This window comes from Eptatretus burgeri, chromosome 12 (assembly GCF_056783735.1).
Source record: "Eptatretus burgeri isolate ZD-2024b chromosome 12, Ebu_testis_v1, whole genome shotgun sequence".
Taxonomy (NCBI): domain Eukaryota; kingdom Metazoa; phylum Chordata; class Myxini; order Myxiniformes; family Myxinidae; genus Eptatretus; species Eptatretus burgeri.
In genome coordinates, this window is record NC_140972.1 from 58,886,867 (window position 1) to 58,906,125 (window position 19,259).

At 41.8% G+C, this 19,259-nt stretch overlaps 1 protein-coding gene across 7 annotated transcripts in view; it reads left to right on the forward strand.

Annotated features, from left to right (window-relative positions):
* LOC147015702 (fibroblast growth factor receptor 2-like) overlaps positions 1-19,035 on the forward strand; it is a 131,672-nt gene extending 112,637 nt beyond the window's left edge. For all 7 annotated transcript variants that reach the window (XM_085848112.1, XM_085848113.1, XM_085848111.1 and 4 more), the window contains exons 15-22: positions 170-291; positions 1,398-1,508; positions 2,046-2,236; positions 6,314-6,436; positions 6,555-6,625; positions 8,373-8,510; positions 15,393-15,498; positions 15,627-19,035. In XM_085848112.1, coding sequence (XP_085704238.1) covers positions 170-291; positions 1,398-1,508; positions 2,046-2,236; positions 6,314-6,436; positions 6,555-6,625; positions 8,373-8,510; positions 15,393-15,498; positions 15,627-15,785 — 1,021 coding nt within the window. In that variant the 3' untranslated portion in view covers positions 15,786-19,035. The remainder of the gene's footprint in view (positions 1-169; positions 292-1,397; positions 1,509-2,045; positions 2,237-6,313; positions 6,437-6,554; positions 6,626-8,372; positions 8,511-15,392; positions 15,499-15,626) is intronic.
* The last annotated feature ends 224 nt before the right edge of the window (positions 19,036-19,259 follow it).

Consider the following 19,259-nt stretch of genomic DNA (forward strand, 5'->3'; position numbering starts at 1 on the left):
ATTTGGTTCCTCCCCACCCCTCTCCCAACTCCCTGTATGATTATGTCACTCCTTCAAGTCTATTCAAACAGATTATGTTATATTTTGTTGGTTGGGACGATTTATGTTCCACCGTGCTAGGCCATACTGAAATGATGTGCACATCATGTGACATCTGTGCTATGTGCAGACTGACACTCGGCAAACCACTTGGGGAAGGCTGCTTCGGCTTGGTCGTGCTAGCAGAGGCTGCCGGTGTTGACAAGGACAAACCAAACAAGGCTAAGAATGTTGCGGTCAAGATGTTGAAAGGTTCACCTCACCATACACCTCAATTCTGGCATACTCGTGTGTCACCTTCTGTCTTGTGTTGTTATTGAAATGGAAAATCAATAGTTTTACCTGATTGAAAGTTTGATATTGTTAAAAGGTTTGGCTTGCAGCTAAGCAGTTTGAATGAGTCAGATCATAGAAGCTAAGCAGGCTCAAATCCATGTCATCAATAGATGCTGCATCCTAGAACACACTATACTGCGGCTTCAGATGTAAAGCCGTCCTCTGCATTTTGGTTTTGAACATTAAAGATGCCATGTTATGTTATGAAAATAACAGTCCATTGCTTGCTTGATTGCTTGCTCCAGCCAAATTCTGTCTTCAGATTATATGGCATATTTACGTTGATAATAAATCGATAGAGATGTTAAATTGGATCATGATTGTATAAATGGGATTTAAGTATTTCGATGATTAGTAAATTGATAGACAAGGTTCGCGGTGTGTGTATAGAGCACGAGGCATGGTTGGCCAAACGGCTTTCTACGTATGACTTAAGTTTCCCTGTGCAGTATTTCATTTCATACAAACAAACACACAGTTGAGAGTGTAGACAAGGAGGGAAAGTGTCCCCACATCCCGAAGCTTTATCTGTGATGACCACAATGTTGTGGAGTTATTTCCCCAATTTAAAAAGCAGAATGCTTGCACCCTTTTGTGTGTCAGTTTAGCGTACTGGCATTTGCAGAGTGGCTGCAAACACCACTTTTACTAATCTTGTCCAAACTGATCTTTCTGACCCAATTACACATTTCGAAGCAATTTGATCAAATATCTCTTCATGCTGATGTCTTAACATTTCCGAACCTGTGAGGTGAACTATTTTTGCAATGTTTGCTTTGCGGTCGTACCTGCTGTCCTCGACACCTGCTGCTCATGATACTGCGGCCAAACAGGTTGTCAACATCAGCTAAATCAGAAAAGCTACACATTGTCTGTTATTTGTTTGGCAAAAAACAAAATACCATCATAGTAGTGATGTGATATTTAAAAATAAAAAAATCAATAAATAGAACACTGCACTTTTTCTTTTTCCTTCTCTCTTTCAATCACCAGACCTCATAGTTTCAACCATTGCCTTGCAGACGATGCCACAGACAAAGACCTATATGACCTTGTGTCGGAAATGGAAATGATGAAAACCATCGGAAAGCACAAGAACATCATAAACCTTCTCGGAGCATGCACGCAGAATGGTGAGGTCTCAGGCATTGGTGAACCTTTGCCAACTGCCCCCTCAATAAGCTGTCACTTGCAAATGTTTGTGCATTTTGAGAGAAAGGACCTTTTACTGGTCTGTTCATAATTTTCACTTTCTGCTCTATGCTGTCTGAGTTCAGGTCGAGCCTGGCTAATCATTATCATTATTATGGTAATTAATGATAATAATAACCAAACTCGGTGACATAATGGTTTGAATGTCTGCTCTGAGTCTGGGATTTCGGTGCGTCAAAGGTCAAAGCAAAGACTTTATTTTAAAAAAAATGCTACATGCTGCTTCCTTGCTTGGCACTCAGCACTTAAAAGGAAAGAGCATGGACAAACAATGCTGGAAAGGCAATAGCAAACCACCCAGTATAACCCTTGCCAGGAAATTGCTTCAGCAGCACTGACACTGTAAATAGAGTATGCCACAACAACATCAACAATGATAAATAGGGTGCAGTATGTTTTTTTGATGTTTTATTTGTGTATTTATTTAAATAGTTAAATGTCTGGTTTTTTGCCCATAGGTCCGCTGTATGTCATTGTGGAATTTGCTGCCAAAGGAAACCTGCGTGAGTACCTACGTATGCGACGACCCGCCGGCGAAGATTATTCGTTCGATGTCACTTCCTTGCCTCCAGAGCAGCTCACCTTCCAGGACTTGGTTTCATGTGCATACCAAGTAGCACGAGGGATGGAGTACTTGGCTTCAAAAAAGGTGCTTTTACCAGCCTATATCCACAAGCTTGCACCTTCCCCACCATCAACACGAACCGTGAAAACTTAAACCATTGATACATTAGGAAGTTTGTACCAACCCTGCTCAATTGCTTTGATCTTTATGGACCATCATAGTGTATAAGGAGAAGCAGTAGGGGTGTGATATTTGTTTCACAATATAAGTTCGCAGAAGAATTTAAGGTTTGAGAATGTGAGCCTTTACAGCTTGTCTGTGTGTTGTAAAAGTGTCGATACTGCTGAAAGAGTTTATCAAGGAATGTGTACCTGAAACGGAAAAACTTGGAAAGAGCTTTGAGCACAGAAAGGAGAACCTCAACCAAAGAAAAAACACAAAGAAGGAACAACTGAGAAAATTGTGGAAATTCACATTAGACAGGGTCAAATTTGGAAAACCAATGAACGATAGAAGAATGTCATGTTAATGGTGGGCACTTATTGTTACTTGACGTACTTTGGTATCCTGAATCCGAATCAAGTGTTTGCCAGACTCTATTTTAAGTTTTTAATCCTTTAATAGTTGACTCAAAATAATGGCCGTTTTTCAGCACATTCACGTGACTCATGGGCTGGAGTATTGTCAATAAAAATGTCGCACAAAACACCGCTTAGTCGTGACAATTAGATATTCTGTGCAGCATTGGCCATAAATAAGTGGTAAAATGTCTATTAGGAGCTAATACATAGAGCGGGTTTACAGATGTGCTGAAATTCTGGCGATTTGACAATTGGACTGCAATGCAACCAAACTATTTCATGTTTTGTGAATTTGTTTGCCGATATGAGCCAGTCATAAGTGTGTATGTATTATGTTTGAAGATTCCATCTTGCTGTAGAGAGTTACAAGAAAATTTTATCTACGGTCCCAAAACGCCGCACTCACTCAGATTCATTATTTTGCCTGTTATATTTTGTGCTTACTTTGCATGTCATTTTTACCAGGCTACACCAAGCCAATGTATGTGTATTGTATGAGCATCCTAACTCGTACGTTTACTTGTGTATGTGTACCCATACAAAAGCATAAGATTCCAACATTTGCCTCGTTGTATATCGTAGTAGACCAAACAAAAGACAAGCAGAACTCTATTAAAGTGGATAGAAATATCTTTAAAAGATTAATAACTGCTTACAGAGCAGGGCGCGCAGTCCACCTAGACAAAAATCTTACAGCACGAGCTGACGCCAGTGCCACTGTCTCGAGCAAAAACCGATAGAAGCCTACACACTGCCAATACATCACTGCTAGCCAAAGTGCTAACCACTGAAGTCACTACCCTGACAACTGTGCTTTTAAGTGTGACAACCTGCTTAGTTTTGATGGCCAAGCATTGGTGATGACTATGAGGAACGCCAACAGACAAAACAACATTTGGTGAAAATGCAGAAACATTTGCCAAAACGGTATACAACATGGGAGAAGCCTATGACAGGATTGATGGAGCATTTGATAGTTATTGGAAAGACTCCATTAAAGCAGGCACGAGTGAAACGCGAACACGGGTTATAACTTGTGAGGCATCGCGTAGAAAGTCGCACAGTACCGTTACCAGCAAACTGGTCAAACTTTATGACACTGGAAGAAAACAGCGAAGATCTTTCCTTGTTTCTCGCTGATCACCTGATTGAATACAGCCCTACAAACAAAATTGTTGTTTCTCTAGAGGATTTGCAGAACCTACAAGGGTGAAGATTTCAGACCCGGAGATTGATGTAACAGCATATGAAGAGGCTGACGCCTGTCTTGTACTCCACTGCCTTCATGCCAATGTGGACTCGAGAGTCGTGTCAGTGTGCGACACTGATGTACTGGTGCTATTGCTGGTCTATTTGGACAAAATGTCATGTTCATATTTGTGGATGAAATATGACTGCCAAGACCCCCAAGTTTATTCCAGTGCATGCTGTTTGAAAGCACTTGGCAGCCCCTCAAGATGATGCAAGACTTGACTTTCATTCCTTCATGGGGTGTGACAGTGTCTCTCAATTCTTTGGTCACAGCAAGTTGACTGCTTCACTATTGTTCAAGGAACACCATAACCCGTTGGACAGTCTCGGCAAAGGTGACATTACTGATGACATCATCAAATCATTTGAGGTTTTCATCTACAAAGTGTATGGAGTACCAGATGTGGACAGTTGTGACGAGGCACGAATCAAGTTATCCTGCATGTGGGGGTCTCAAGAAACTCTACCTCCAACATCTGATGCAGCTCGGTTTTGCATTACGTGTGCGCACTACCAAGCAAGTGTTTGGAACTGATCCCACTCTCTCCACCCATGGGCTGGACCCACAAAGATGAGAAGCTGGTGCCATACGTACTCTCCGCTCCCTCCGATTCCTAAAGCGTGTTTAGAGATCGTGTTGTGTGGGTGCACCAATAGCTGCCTCAGTATGCGTTGCAGCCGCAGACGACTGAGATTACCATGTACCGAAGGTTACAGATGTCATAGCCAAGACAGCATATGTCAGAACATTTTGGAGAACTGATATTATGCATAATTTATCTGAAATTAAATACCAGTCTTCATAGGACTTCTGTCATATGGAATTGCTTTGTCTTTGATTTATTTGGTGTTTGGGAGGAAATGGGGGTGTATTATGGTCATCTGGAAGGGGTAATTTACCTTGTTATTTAAGGGAATGTAGGAGGCTTAATTACTTTTCTTCTGCCTGCTGTTGGGGAATTTAAATGAAAAGCCTTCTTGTGTATGCCTGGTGTTGGTTTAATGGTTAGGGTGGTGGGCTTTGGATCCTGGGGTCCTGAGTTCAAATCCTGCTCAGCTGTTGAATTAATACCAGGTGGGGCTAATTCGGCCTGTCATCCTTCCGAGGTCGGCAAAATGAGTGCCAGCATGCTGGTATCCTGTGTCGGAGTGGCGACCCATCCAGGATTGTGCCCAATAGCCAAGGAGACTGCTGAAGCAGCACCAACACTCTGCACAGAGTATGGTCCCAATCTCCTCCTCCTTCTTGTGTCTTTTATTGCCAATCATTAAGTACTGCCTCAGTGGTCATTTTGAATTGTAGCGGACATGAGGTTGATACATACTCTAAATTTCTCACAGTCTGTTGTGTATTTTAGTTGAATTCTCGAGCCAATAAAACCTTATAAAACTGAAATATCTTGTTGAAATGAAGATTGGTGAAGCTTTGACAATATTTCGACAAAACAAAATAGAATATGGCCATTATAGGGTTAAAAACTCAGAATCAAATGTGGCAAACAATTGATCAAACTCAGCAAATCCTAAAATACAAAATGAGTCTGAATGCCAATCATTAACATGAAATGCTTCCAACTACCTTTTTTAAAGCCTTTTTTTTTCTTCAAAATATGTTCTAGACTACATGATATGATTTGCACTTACAATTTGATTGAATCCTTCATTTTGGAAAAGGACTAAGAATGTTCAGAATGGGTGTCTGGGTTTGCGTCGTAGTGTGAAATCATCATGAATCATTAGAAGATAGATGCACCATGGTTCCAGATGTGAGGAACTCTCAGAGGATCATGTGGTATAAAACCTGCCATCACATTGCAGAGGAAATCGATCTAGAGATTGTAGCCTTCGAGGTTTACCCTCTCATGTTACTTTTTTATCCAGATAACAGTGGGATACTTCAAGATGATAACCCTCCTCCCACGTGACGTAGAACTCGTTTGTGGTGGACTCCGCAAACCTGTCCTGACGACCGCAGTCTTTGATGTCAATTTTGATGAAGCATCTTTGTGATGTGTTAGATCGTCAGGATTGATCCATAGACACCTTCCTTTACACCGACGCTCATCCCTTGTGTATTAATGGTACTAAGTATCACCAGACGTAAATCGTTGAATTAACCCCATATCATGTTTTAGCGTCATTCAGGCCAGATGGTGCAACCTATGCGGTGCATTTCATAATTTTAGACTCCACCTTGCGAGTCTTTTTTTATTATTCTGACATGTTGGCCTTTAACTTGAGACGTCAGGCACCATTTCAGTTGGAAACGCAGCGAATCATCCTACATGATTATCAGCTAACCTGGGGTGTTTTTTTTTTGCCCAAACAGTGTATCCACCGAGACCTTGCGGCACGAAATGTTCTCGTCACTGATGAAAACATCATGAAAATAGCTGATTTTGGCCTTGCACGAGACGTCAATTATATCGATTACTACAAAAAGACGACCAATGTGAGTATCATAAAACATCGGACCATTAGATCTTTCTCTCGTGAATTTATTTCTCCCCATCGTGACGTGATTTGCACACCAGATAACGGCTGTATGAACACCCTTTTTGTTTCAACAGGGCCGGCTCCCGGTGAAGTGGATGGCTCCGGAAGCACTGTTTGACCGGGTGTACACCCACCAGAGTGATGTGTAAGTGTGCAGATGTCTGTGTATATTTGACTGCACTGTTATCATTATTTTGACGGTTACTGAGAAAATGCTGTCGTCAGTGTTTGTGACTGATTTGCAAACACATTCACACAGTCTTGTCCAGTTGTCCCCTCTTCCCCCATCCCCCATCAATTGAATCTCTTTATCAACCTTCTGCGTCATTTTTGCAGGACCATCAAGATCTCTTTGTAGGTTGGTGATGGATTTCAAAATCTTCAATTTCAATTCTATATTCTGATGAACTGCTCCTTTTTTGTTGTTTATTCTTATTTCTCACTTTGATTCTACTTTGATTCTAATGTTCCATTCCTTTTCCTGTGTGTCCTTGTTTTTTCAGCAGGAACGTTTATTTTTCTTTCAATTCGGAGAAGTTTTTAAGGCTACCATTCAGCCATGTTTTCATTAACTTAGTATGAGCAATTTTGTCTTGCTGAAAAGAACTTTAATCTGAAACATCTGTCAAGTGATGGTTGTTGACGTAACCTTTCATAATCTGATGTATTATTACTACCCGTCTAGATGGCATTTTCTGTAACAGGCTTGTAAAGATCTTTTGATTTACCCACAAATATATTACTTTTCCATTATACGTAGGAGTCTGATAGTTACATACGTGCGTTGATGTTTGCTTTAGCATGTACAGGTGCCTGTAGCCATTAATGTGTTGAAGCAGAATTGTTGTTCTGCAGACCTTTGTCCTTTGACTCATATGGTGGCTACAAAACAAATTTCAAACCGACAGTGCCTGGGATTTGAAAGTTTGAAAAGCAAACCTCGTCAAACTATGTTCACGAATATTGTGCAAAGAAAACCCCCAAAATGTGCTTCGTTTCTTAAAACGGACATAAGCTGCAAAATATGTTGAGAACCCCAATTTTTGTTGTTGTTTAGTCTGCAGGCTTTTATATGAACCCCTGAAAATCCCATTAGTTAGGTGGAATTGTTCATTTCCTGTGCTCTGTAATTGTTGAATATTGCATTGGGACTTGTTAAATGTGACCACTGAAAGCCTTCTTGGAATTCAGGGCCGTTTATCGCAGAAAACAAAGCCGAGTAGTAATCTGTGGATAATTGTTTTGTGCAAATCACAGAAGGTAGTTGTGAAATTGCTGTGTTGCATGCACTTGATCATGACGCACAAAAGGAATTGGTAATGAGCCAACGTGGCACATTCGGCCTGCCTTCTTCGTACTCTCACCCGCAAGGTTTAGCGAGCTGGTCAGCTGTGGTGGCAAATTCCCAGCTTTTACAATGCTTCCCTCTACTGGTCACTCTACTGCACTATGGGATAATCCTTTTCCGGAAATCCATCAGACATAGGACAGCATATCTTGATTGATATGCGACGTACTAATTCCCATTACTCGAGCTTTCTGTCTGTCATAACAAATAAATGTAAGGTTTTGATATCTTCAATACTTTAAATTTAAATTTCCCTTTTTATTTTTCATCTCTCTATGAAAATATTCAATTTATTACACATGCGCAAACTACAGGAATTATGTTTGGGTCGGCCTGTTTGGCATTCCCATCTGAACACACTGATCAAGCTGCTTGCATCCCTGGATGAACTCCATACACTCTGTTGTGTCCATTTTTCTTCCATGTCCTTGTAGTTTGCATGAAAGTACAACTATATCTCTTAATGTCTGTCCTGTATGTGATCAAACACCATAAAACCATAAGCCTCACATCATTATATTAAACAAACTTTCTTGTTTCGCAGCTGGTCCTTTGGAGTTCTTCTTTGGGAAATTTTCACACTTGGGGGTTCACCATATCCTGGCATTCCAGTGGAGGAGCTTTTCAAACTGCTAAAGGAAGGACATCGAATGGACAAGCCCGCTCTCTGCTCACATGAACTGTAAGCCCTGCAAAGTGTGGTTTCATAGCCATTATAAATCGTTTCTGTTTTGGGTTTTGAGATCAGCTCCGTATCTGGTCATGGTCCCCCATGATTTTTGAAAAAACGGGGGGATATTGTAATCTGCTCCGTCTGTCACGCTATCTCCTCCTTAACGCTTGTGTAGAAATTCACCAAACTTGGTAGTTATGATCACCACATGGTAAGAAGGTGTGAAAGCAGTACATTTTACCCCACCCCTTGGGGTGGGAACAAAAACCGAAAATGCAATAACACGCACATTTTAAAACATTTTTCAAATGACACTTTGTGTGTGTAATCATTAGGGGATACATGAAATATGTCACAATTTTTGGGGGGATTTGACACCCAGTTCATGCTCCAGGGGGTAGAGATTCACAGGGGTCAAAATAAGATTTTTTTTTTTTTACCTCAAAATTTGATAATTGACCCATTCCTGGTGGAACTGTTTGCCATATTTCAGCTTTGCTTTAGGTGGGAAGCATGGGGATTTGCAATGGCATGCCATCAACTTTGCTCTACTTTTCTTTAATGTGTTTGGGTTTGTTAATATATTAATTGACTCGTCAATATAACGTGCGCTTTGCTGTCGGGAATAAGAAGGGGGGAGGGGCGGAGAGAGAGGGAGGGGGGAGAGAGAGGGAGGGGGGAGAGAGAGGTGAGGAGGAGGGATTTTGGCAGATCTGACACCCAGTTTAACATCTATCCGAGAGACGGCAAACACATTGATGAATCACCCTGCCTGTGAAACACCGGGATGACATTTTGTGTAGCTCGGTCGGAATTCGAACCCAGGCTAGACAACTTAGAGCGAGCTTGCGTACCTCTTGGCTATCCTGTCATGATGTGTTGATTCATTCATTCAAACCCCCTCTTCCTCATATGTGGTGACTTCAATTGCCATCATGCCAGTTGGCCAGGTGTGGGTACCTCTCTCACCTGCCATGGCACTTCAGCAAAGGATTTCTGCAACTCATTGGGACTGACACTGTCTGTCAATGTCACGACCCGGATCTCAGCCAATGGTACTCCATCTGTTCTGGATTTGATTTTGGCCAATTTGCCAGAAAATGTCTGCTGTTCCTCTTTTGCTCCAATCGGTCCAATGTTAAAGTGATCATCATTCTGGAAGTTATTAGAGAACCACCTCAGCGCCGTCGAGTCCAGCATTTCACTAAGGCTGAGTGGCAGGGTCTTCAAACAGCCATCAAACTTCTAGACTCCCATTTATACTCTCACTGACATCAACTCATGCTGCGAATTTTTTCAAAGGAATTTGCTCTCTCATGCACAGATTTATCCCATTCGTCTTCAGTTGTCCTAACCTTCCTCCCGCTCATGGTGCACTGAAGCTTGTGGCGAGGCTGTTGTCCTGAAACAATTTGCCTTCGCCTCATGGAAAGCAAATCTTACTGAAGGCAATCTCAGTTCATTCCACAAAGCTCGGAACAAGTGTGTGTCTACCCTGAGGAGAGCCGGGAAACAACATCTTTCTCATCTCAAGACTGAACTCTCAAGCCTGTCTCCCTCCTCCAAATTCTGGTGGCATCTAGTGAAGTCCGTTTCTGGTGTATGTTCCCCCTCCATCCCCTCCCTTACCTCAAATCGCTGCACAGCTAACACCGCACACGAAAAGACTGAATGCCTAAACTCTGTGTTTGCTTCTAAATTTTGTGCCCCAAACCCATCGCTTTCTGTACCCACCTTACCCAGTTGCACCCAGCTGTTCCTTTACGATGTGTCCTTTTCTCCTGACAATGTGGAGAGCTTGCTGTCAAACCTCGACTCAGATTCTGCAACCAGTCCAGATGGCATCAGCCCTCGTGTTCTATAAACCTGCTCTGTTGGTGTTGCTCATGTTCTCTCTGTTATATTCACCCTCTCATTTACTCAAGGTCATCTGCCATCTGCTTGGAAATCAGCAAACATGACTGATCGCCATTAAAAAGGTGCAAAAACTGATCCCTGCAACTACAGACCAATCAGCCTACTCCCAATCATCAGCAAGGTCAAGGAATCCATCATTGCTTCTGACATAAAATTCTTCCTCTTCTCCAATGACTTGATTTCTGACCATCAATTTGGATTTATACCAGGTCACTACCCTGGATATGCTGTTTCTGCTTTCCCAACAACGGATGGAGGTCCAAAATGCCAAATATGAGATCAGAGCCATCTCTCTAGACATATCATGACCCTTCAATATGGTCTGGCATCCCACACTACTCACCAAACTCTCTTCTCATGGTATCCAACGCAATCTCCACTCATGGCTCACAGGCTCTCGCTATTAATGGCTCTCTCTCATCTCCTCTTCCTGTTCAGGCTGGAGTTTTCAAGGCAGTGTTCTCGGCCCTGTACTTTTTCTGGCTTTCATCAATCATCTCTCTGACTCTGGAAAATCCTCTTTATCTCTTTGCCGATGACTTCACCCTCTGTCATATCATCTCTCGTCCCTCTTATCGGCAGGCAGCAGCCTCTTCACTCTCTGCAGACCTTGACAAAATCACAAGCTGGTCAAACACTTGGAGCATGTCTTTTAATCTTCACAAATCTCACACCCTCGTTATGTCTCTCCGAAAGGACTGTCTGGAACCCTCCTCCCTCTACTTTCTCAACAATCCCCTTGAAGAAGCACCTTTCATTCAAGCTTTTGGGCCTCACTTTCTTCCACAATCTTTTCTGGGAAAGCCATATCTCCAAGCTGTCCTCCAAAGCCAGTCGCCGACTGGGCATCCTACGGCACGCAAAGTCCTTCCTTGACACACCTGAGCTTCTATCCACTTACAAAGCTTTCATCCACAGCCTGATGGAGTACTGTTTTCCCCTCTGGGGTGGTGCTCCTGCCTCACACCAAGCTCGGCTTCACACTGTGGAAACCAAGGCTTTTAGGATCATTGGCATCTCCCACAACAAAGCCGGAGTCTTTGGGCCTCTCACTCTCTCACCGGAGGCAGGTCGGTGACCTTTCTGTTTTCTACCATCTCCTTTCCGGACTCCCCCCCCCCCACTCTGTCTGTGCTACGTCCCCACTATAATTCCGCAGGGCATTCAAGGTCCAGCAAAAAACCCCTTCTGGTGAAACTGCCAAAATCAAGAATCACTGCTCACCTTCATTCTTTCATTCCTCTTTTTTACCACCTCTGGAACAAACTCCTACACTCTCTTTAATCCTATTCCTCCCTCCAGGTCTTCAAAACAGCTGTTCACCTCCATCTCATATCTATCCCCACCCAAAATCTTGATCTTTTCTATCCCCGTTAAGCCACCCCAAACCCACCTCTTTGAAATTACGTGTTTTCCTTTCTGAAAGTCCCTATCATACCATCGTGTTTACCACGTGTACCCTGCCAAACCCTCTCCCTTCCACAGTTCTGCTATTGTCTCTGTTCCCCACTATTTTGTGCTTCCCTCTCCCTCCCCTCTTGTTTCCTGCCTTATTATATGTTATGTTAGCTCTGACACAAGCCTCAACATGGTATGCAAAAAAAAAATACATTTTTTACTCATTGTAGTCATCCAATTTATTTTGCCTTCCTAACTCCGGCGTCGAACTGCATATCGCTTAAAGAGCACTCACCAAGTGTTTTAACCAAGCAATCCAATGAAACGGTTGAAGAAACTTTATAAACAAAACATTTCAGTTTATTATATGTATTTATCCATGCCAAAGTGACGGGTCGTATAATGAAAGATCGTACAAAAAGGGTAACGTGGTGTAAAATACAACTGCACATTTTCAGCCAGCCTGCCAACCTCCGATGCATCGCAGAACAATGCGGGGCCAAATGTGGGCGAGTGGCCCGTGAACTTTGTTCCAATCGATCGATATACAGTCTTCAGTGATGGTGCGACTATTGTAGAGCGCTTGCCAAGTGGCTTTAATAATTATCAAGGAAATACTCCAACGAAACGGTTGATAAGGAACGGCTGGCTTGGCAAGTTATTCACGATCGCCGATCTGTCATATAATAACACTTCCCAGAGACGCCAAAATGTCAAATATGTCCGATTTGGACAAATTAACACTTTTTTTAAAGCAGTCGGAACTGGTGCGAAGTTCAATTCTGGATCTTAAATTTTGTAATTCAGCTTCGTTTAAGAGATTCGCGAGGTTATGGCATGTGCGGAAGTGAAATAAAGCCACAAACGCTGGCGTCTCTGGGCATTTATCAGCATTACAATGTATCCAGCGATTCGTATGTATGATCAGGCATTTGATGATGTGAGTGAGGAAAGTGAAAAAAAACTTTATCTTTAAGAAACTATTGCGGCCTCGAACAAGTCAACACATTTTTGAGCAGGCCGAACAAAATGGCAAATTAAGACCCCAGCGAGGGAGAACGAGGTAACCAGGATGCGCCTGATAAAGGATATAATTAAATATGGCATGTCAAGACATACCTTATCTTCAAAAGGTGTGTTTTAATTAACCCAAGCACCCAATTTTCACTTATGCACTTCCTTGGAGTTCCCTTCTTGTGCAAGCAAAGTTTCAGTCTGATAGGTTTCATGGTTTTTCGCCACGTGGCTCTGAGAGCTCGGCGTTGTTCTTCTTATTCTTGTTCTTCTTATTCTTGTTCTTTTTCTTCTTGTTCTTTTTCTTCTTCTTCTTCTTCTTCTTGTTGTTCTTGTTGTTCTTCTTCTTGTTCTTCTCCTTGTGAAGACAAAACCTTTACGACTCGGCTCTTTTATATACAGGATCCGGATCTCCTTAAATACTAAACACCTGTACACATCCTCACATTGAGGGTGCCTTTTGAGAGCGTCTATCATGAACTTTTAAATGTATTCAGACATTTGCTTTAAAGTTTCGAAAAGTTCACGTTACTATTAAAGATTATTCCATTTGAAGTATTGTAATTTCGGAAATACACTTTTCTCGTCATGAACGACGATCGTCCAGGACGGGTCTCGCAATTGGCTCCGTCAAGGCATGTGACGAAATATTGGAAGTTGTTGTTGTTGTTTTTTTTTTTCTTTAACTTCTTGTTCATTCTTCTTCTGGTGAAGACAAAACCTTTAGGACGCGGCTCTTGGACACATTTGTCCTTGTTGAGTTATGGAGGAGACATACACATTCTGACTGACTGACTGACTGACATGCTGATACACTCTTGACATTTATTAATATAGATCATTATCACAAATAAAACAAATACCACAAACCTTTGAAGTGGTAGTTGTTCCACAATGAATTTAAAAGAGTTAATATTTCGGGCTTTAGCCTTTGTAAGGTAAAGCCCTAAACGTTAATTGGTTCACGAAAAAAATAAGTGAGCACTATATTCGTTATTGTTGTGTGTTTGTATGTCTGTCTGTCTGTCTGTCTGTCTGTCCCGAGCATAGCTCCGTGGGTTTTGATCCGATCCTGATAACATTTTGGTGGGAGGTTTATATCATGATCGAGTTGTGTTTTCCTGAGAATGGGCGTGATGCGTCCATTATGGGCGGAGCCACACCCAAAAAACGTGTTTTTAGGGGGTAGCCGATTTCAATTTGCATCTTATCCTCGGGGGTTTGTCGAATCTGGCAGGGGTTTCGGTATTTGGTTAGCCCAACGGCACCTGCATAGCCCCATGGAGCTCGATTTTTCATTTTCGTCACAAGGTCACGAACTTAGAAAATTGCGAATTTTGACATAAAAAATTATCTTCTCCGAGGGGTTTGTCGAATCTGGCTGGGGTTTCGGTATTTGGTTAGTCCAATGGCACCTGCATAGTCCCACGGAGCTCGATTTTTTTTTTTTTCATTTTCGTCCCAAGGTCAAGGTCACAAGGTCACGAACTTAGAAAATTGCGAATTGTGTTTTTGGGGGTAGCCAATTTCAATTTGCATCTTCTCCTAGGGGGTTTGTCGAATCTGGCAGGGGTTTCGGAATTTAGTTAGCGCAATGGCACCTGCATAGCCCCATGGAGCTCGATTTTTCATTTTCGTCCTAAGGTCAAGGTCACAAGGTCACGAACTTAGAAAATTTCGAATTTTGACAAAAATCATACGACCACCAAAACTTTGAGAGCTATGATGACAATATTTTTTATGCATAATCTTGAGGTCTTCATAGACCTAAATTCCCCACCTAAAGTCTTGAAACCATTTTGCTCTATCTCGAATACCTTGCCCGTGGTGCCCCCTTCAAATTTGTTTTTACGCTGATTTCATCAAAGTATGAATAATCCGAGGAGTGCAAAATGCCATATAGCCTATATGACGTTGTATTGCTCCTGGAATGTTCCAGAGGAAGTTTTGCACCAAAGGTCATAATCCTTGACCTTTGACTTTTAAAGTTCACAAAGGTCAAATCTTCAAAGTTGTGGGAATCGAACCGGGTTTTCGACCTTCTTCGACGAACTAACTCCAATAAGCTATTGCACGTATCCTGTTTCCTTATTTTAATGTCCACAACATTGTTTTGTGACCTTTAAAGGTTATGCAAAGGTCAGATTTTTAAAGTTGTTGAACGAAACCAGGTTTTCGACATTTTGCAGCTAATAACCTGTCACTCGTACCACATCATGTTGATCATTTTTATAACTTCGTCTCATCTCATCCTTGACATTGTCTCATCCTTGACTTCTGAAACAATCTGCATCGTCAAATACTGCTCATGAACCATCGTCGTCTTCAGACTTGTTCTTCTTTTATTCATGGCAGATGAACTGCCATTTTAACAGTTTCATGGTACTTGTTTTATTTGTTTTGTCTTCCTTTGCCGCCCATGCGGACCACTAAGTTCTTTGCTGAATTTAGCGATAATATTATTTCTTTTCATTATTACTATAACTTGGACAACTGCACTGGTTGTTTTCTGTTGTTTTTGCTGTGTAAATCTCACACCCTTTTTTTCTCTGTTGTGCATAGCCATCTCATGATGCGAGACTGCTGGGCAGCCGTGCCCATCCAGCGCCCTACCTTTCGCCAACTGGTCGAAGATCTTGACCGCATTCTCAGCATGACCACACATGAGGTGAGTCCACAGACTGGCTCGACCTTTTATTGTATTATTCTACAGCTTGATAACTTTGAGTCTCTCTCCCTCTCTCCCTCCTTTTCACCATCACTCTGACATTTCATTCCTTCCTCTGCTGCTCACAGGACTATCTTGACCTTTCGGGACCATTGGAACAGTACTCTCCCAGTGCGGCAGGCACACAGACTTCTTGCTCCTCAGGCGATGACTCTGTTTTCAGCCCAGACCTGCTCCCTTCTGCACCGTGCCCTCTTCCATATCTTTCGAGCAGTGCAGCCGTTTGACCCAAGTATGAAGGCCCATTAGGACCTCTTCATAGATCTGGTCTGCTGGAAGTACTAAGTACATTTCAGACAGATTAATAGACTCAACCTTGAGTATCAGCTTTCACATTCATTTGACAAACTTCTCACAACTGCCTGGACAAAGCAGTCCATGAGGAGGAGGCTGCTGCATCAGTGTGGTTGTCAGCGTGACTGTGTGGATCACAACAGTTCATAACTACCACTGAACACCACTTCCAATTTAACAAGGAAGAACAGAGTGAAACAATTTTACATCCCAAGTATTGCTATTCGTGAGCACAAAACACAAATCCCCCCCAAAATAAAGTGTCGTTGTTCATACTTAACCGATGCCACTTGACCAATCCTATATTCATCACGCAATTCGAGATAATGGCATTTATGGGCAGTTGTTTTACTGTTTGAAACATACTTATGGAGCAAAGGCCTGATTGACTATGATTTACAAGCAAGGTCATGGTGTCCCTGTTGTTGAAAATTTAATTCGGGCGACCATGCCCTCCCTCCTTCATCCCATCCCTACTATCACTTCCCCACCTCCCCCTTCAAACTCTATTGATTACATTACGATCAGATATGTGCAGATTTATTTTATTTTAAATACGTAATCGATTCCCATGGGGGAGTGAAACGACAGAGGATGAGGGGGATTTCATCTTGTGCATTAGGGAACAAGTGAATGGTCAATGGGAGTACAAACATGACTTGCATAAGAAAAGGCAAGATAGGGCAGAATATGCAGTGACATTGCTGTGACCAGGGAATTGCCATGATCGCTTTGGCGAGTGTGCCAACTCTCACTCCTGCATCTCGCATACCACTCCTGCAACGTTTGCTTTGAATACGGATACTTGCACAACTTATGCATTGATGGACATCTGAATCCACAAACAGGAATTACAGTTTGAGTCTCCCGACATTTATTTATTTCGTTTTTGTCTCGACCCCAAAAGAATGTCCCAGTAATGGAAAGGACACAGAACACGAAATACAGATGGTCTCAGACGTGTCCAGCAAAATAATCTGCAGGACAAACAGAGCCTCTGCAACCAAAACACTCATGTCTTTCAGCACATGTGGCTTTGCTTTGCTTGACTATATGATCAAGTTCAACTATTTGCTAGAAATACAAGGTAAATTGGGTTCGATAATTAATCGACATCCATTGTGACGTCATGGTCCTGTCTGATTCTCAGAAATTACTTTTGAGTGCAAGAACAAATTCCGAGATTTTTTCTTTCTTTCCTTATTGCAACTGCAAAGTAGCTTCCCTCCCCCATCCACAAAAAATACTTTTGAGGGAAGAAAGTATCTTTGCACACCAGCAAACTTTTGTACTTAAAAGAGAGGTTTACCGCTTTTTCAAAAAATCTTATCCCCTGTTCTCTTGAGTCGGCTTCACAGCAGAGCACGATTGATTGAGTTTCACAGTCACATGACATCGTCGGTCCCGTTAACCAGAGTGAGTTTGGGTTATGGGATTGCTTTCACCCACAGAATCACCTCTCCTGATTCGACATGCTTGAAGTAATTGATGCATCTCTGGCAGGTAGTTTTAATGAGGGTTCTTATCTGAAGAACCTCACTTTACTCCCAGACTTGCATTTTCTTCATCTTTGATCAATCTGCAAGTCTCGTTCTGATTTCACAGTGATAATCCAATCCAATCCATTGGGAACATACTCTGTACAGAGTGTCGGTGCTGCCAAAGCAGTCTCCTCGGCTATTGGGCACAATCCTGGATGGGTCGCCACTCCAACGCAAGTTACTCTAATGGCTCAATCATCCCAGCAAGCCGGTACTCATTTTGCCGACCTCAGAAGGATGACAGGCCAAACCCCACATTAATTCAATGGCCAAGCAGGATTTGAACTCAGGACCGCAGGATCCCAAGCCCACCACCTTAACCACTAAGCCAACACCAGGCTTACAGTGCTAAAAGCATCTTTCAAGCTTGTACTGCCTCACTGCCAACTAAACACTAGAATGTTCTTCAAGTTTTTTTAAAATCCAGAGTTTCTTTATTTTTATATAGTGTGTATTTTTGTAACCTAATAACATTTTTGCAGTGTTTACATCACAGACTGCACCATTAAAGCCCGGGTGTCCTTCAAAGGCATCAGTGAAGTGCCGTTTAATTTTTCAAGCTTTGCGAGTTTGGTCATCGCATCACAGTGGCCTCAAAATGAGGAATACTTTTGCCACATTTTTATGTAGACGTTTCATTTAAACTTCTATGCAATTCGTACTGTGATGCTGCAGTTTGATAAAACTCCCCAGGGAAATGCGTCGACCATCTGGCACAAAATGGAAGTTGACTTAACGGTGGATTCAAGGAAACATTTCACGAGTTTTACTCTACGTGTGATTTTTTTTTTGGTGTGCCTTTTTGTAATGTTTTTTTTGTCCAGCAGGTAATTAAAGAGCACTTCTTTGCGAGACCTTGGTTGGAAACGACCGAACGTTGATCGAGTTATGCTAACTGCCGTGGAAAGCAACAAGAAGCTGACGTCTCTGGCAATTAGCCTATATCTCAGCAAAATCGGCCTTCTGTTGATCTTCTGCTCCGATGAAGGATTAATGTCCGAAACATGAGCTTCTTGCTTCCCATGGCAGTTAGTCTAACTCAATTAACGTTCTGTTGATTCCATCCATCATTCTACCTGTCCGATGCAGATCGACATCAGCCTTCACCAGTAAGACTAGCCCATTCTGTTTTGTGAGACCTGTTTGGTGTTTTGCTTCTCATTTCACACTTTATTGCAGATACAGAGAATGGTGTTCTCTTGAATAACTTTTGTTAATGAAAATTGGTTCTTGTGGTGTTCATTGTTTATGACATTTATTTACATCTTAGTCATATTCCGACAAACAGAGCTGACAATACCAGTTGAATCATTCCTATATGTTTATTGAAAAACAAAAAAGTGTACGATATTTTTATTATTTGCAAAACTTAACATGAAAAAGATATATTAGATTTTTATAAACCTAATTTATTGATAATTTTACTATATGTTCAATCTTGATTGTAATCGAATAGTCAAAAAATGTACTAAAGTAAGATGTAGGTTTTGTTTTTGCTTATTTTATTTTTGTGGTCAAATCAGTCCTACAAGCTTGTTCTATTTGCAGTTTAAGGACCCTTTTGGAAAAAAAATTTCAACACTGTTCTTTCCGCTATTGTATGAGAGTCCACGTTTTGCAAGAATAAACTGTTCCTGTTCCAGTTTCGTTTTATATTTCTGTTGAACTCGTCAGTTTGATGATGCCGAGGTTGTGTGCATATTAATAGAGAAAAAGATAATAGATTGACCTACTCGAGCAAATATTTCTTCTTTCGAGCAAAATCAGGTTCTTCCGAGCATTAAATTTACCATGGAAATTGAACAACTCACCAAGTTACTGTTCCTAGATGTTGAGGTTCAACGATACCCAAATGGCACTTTGAGA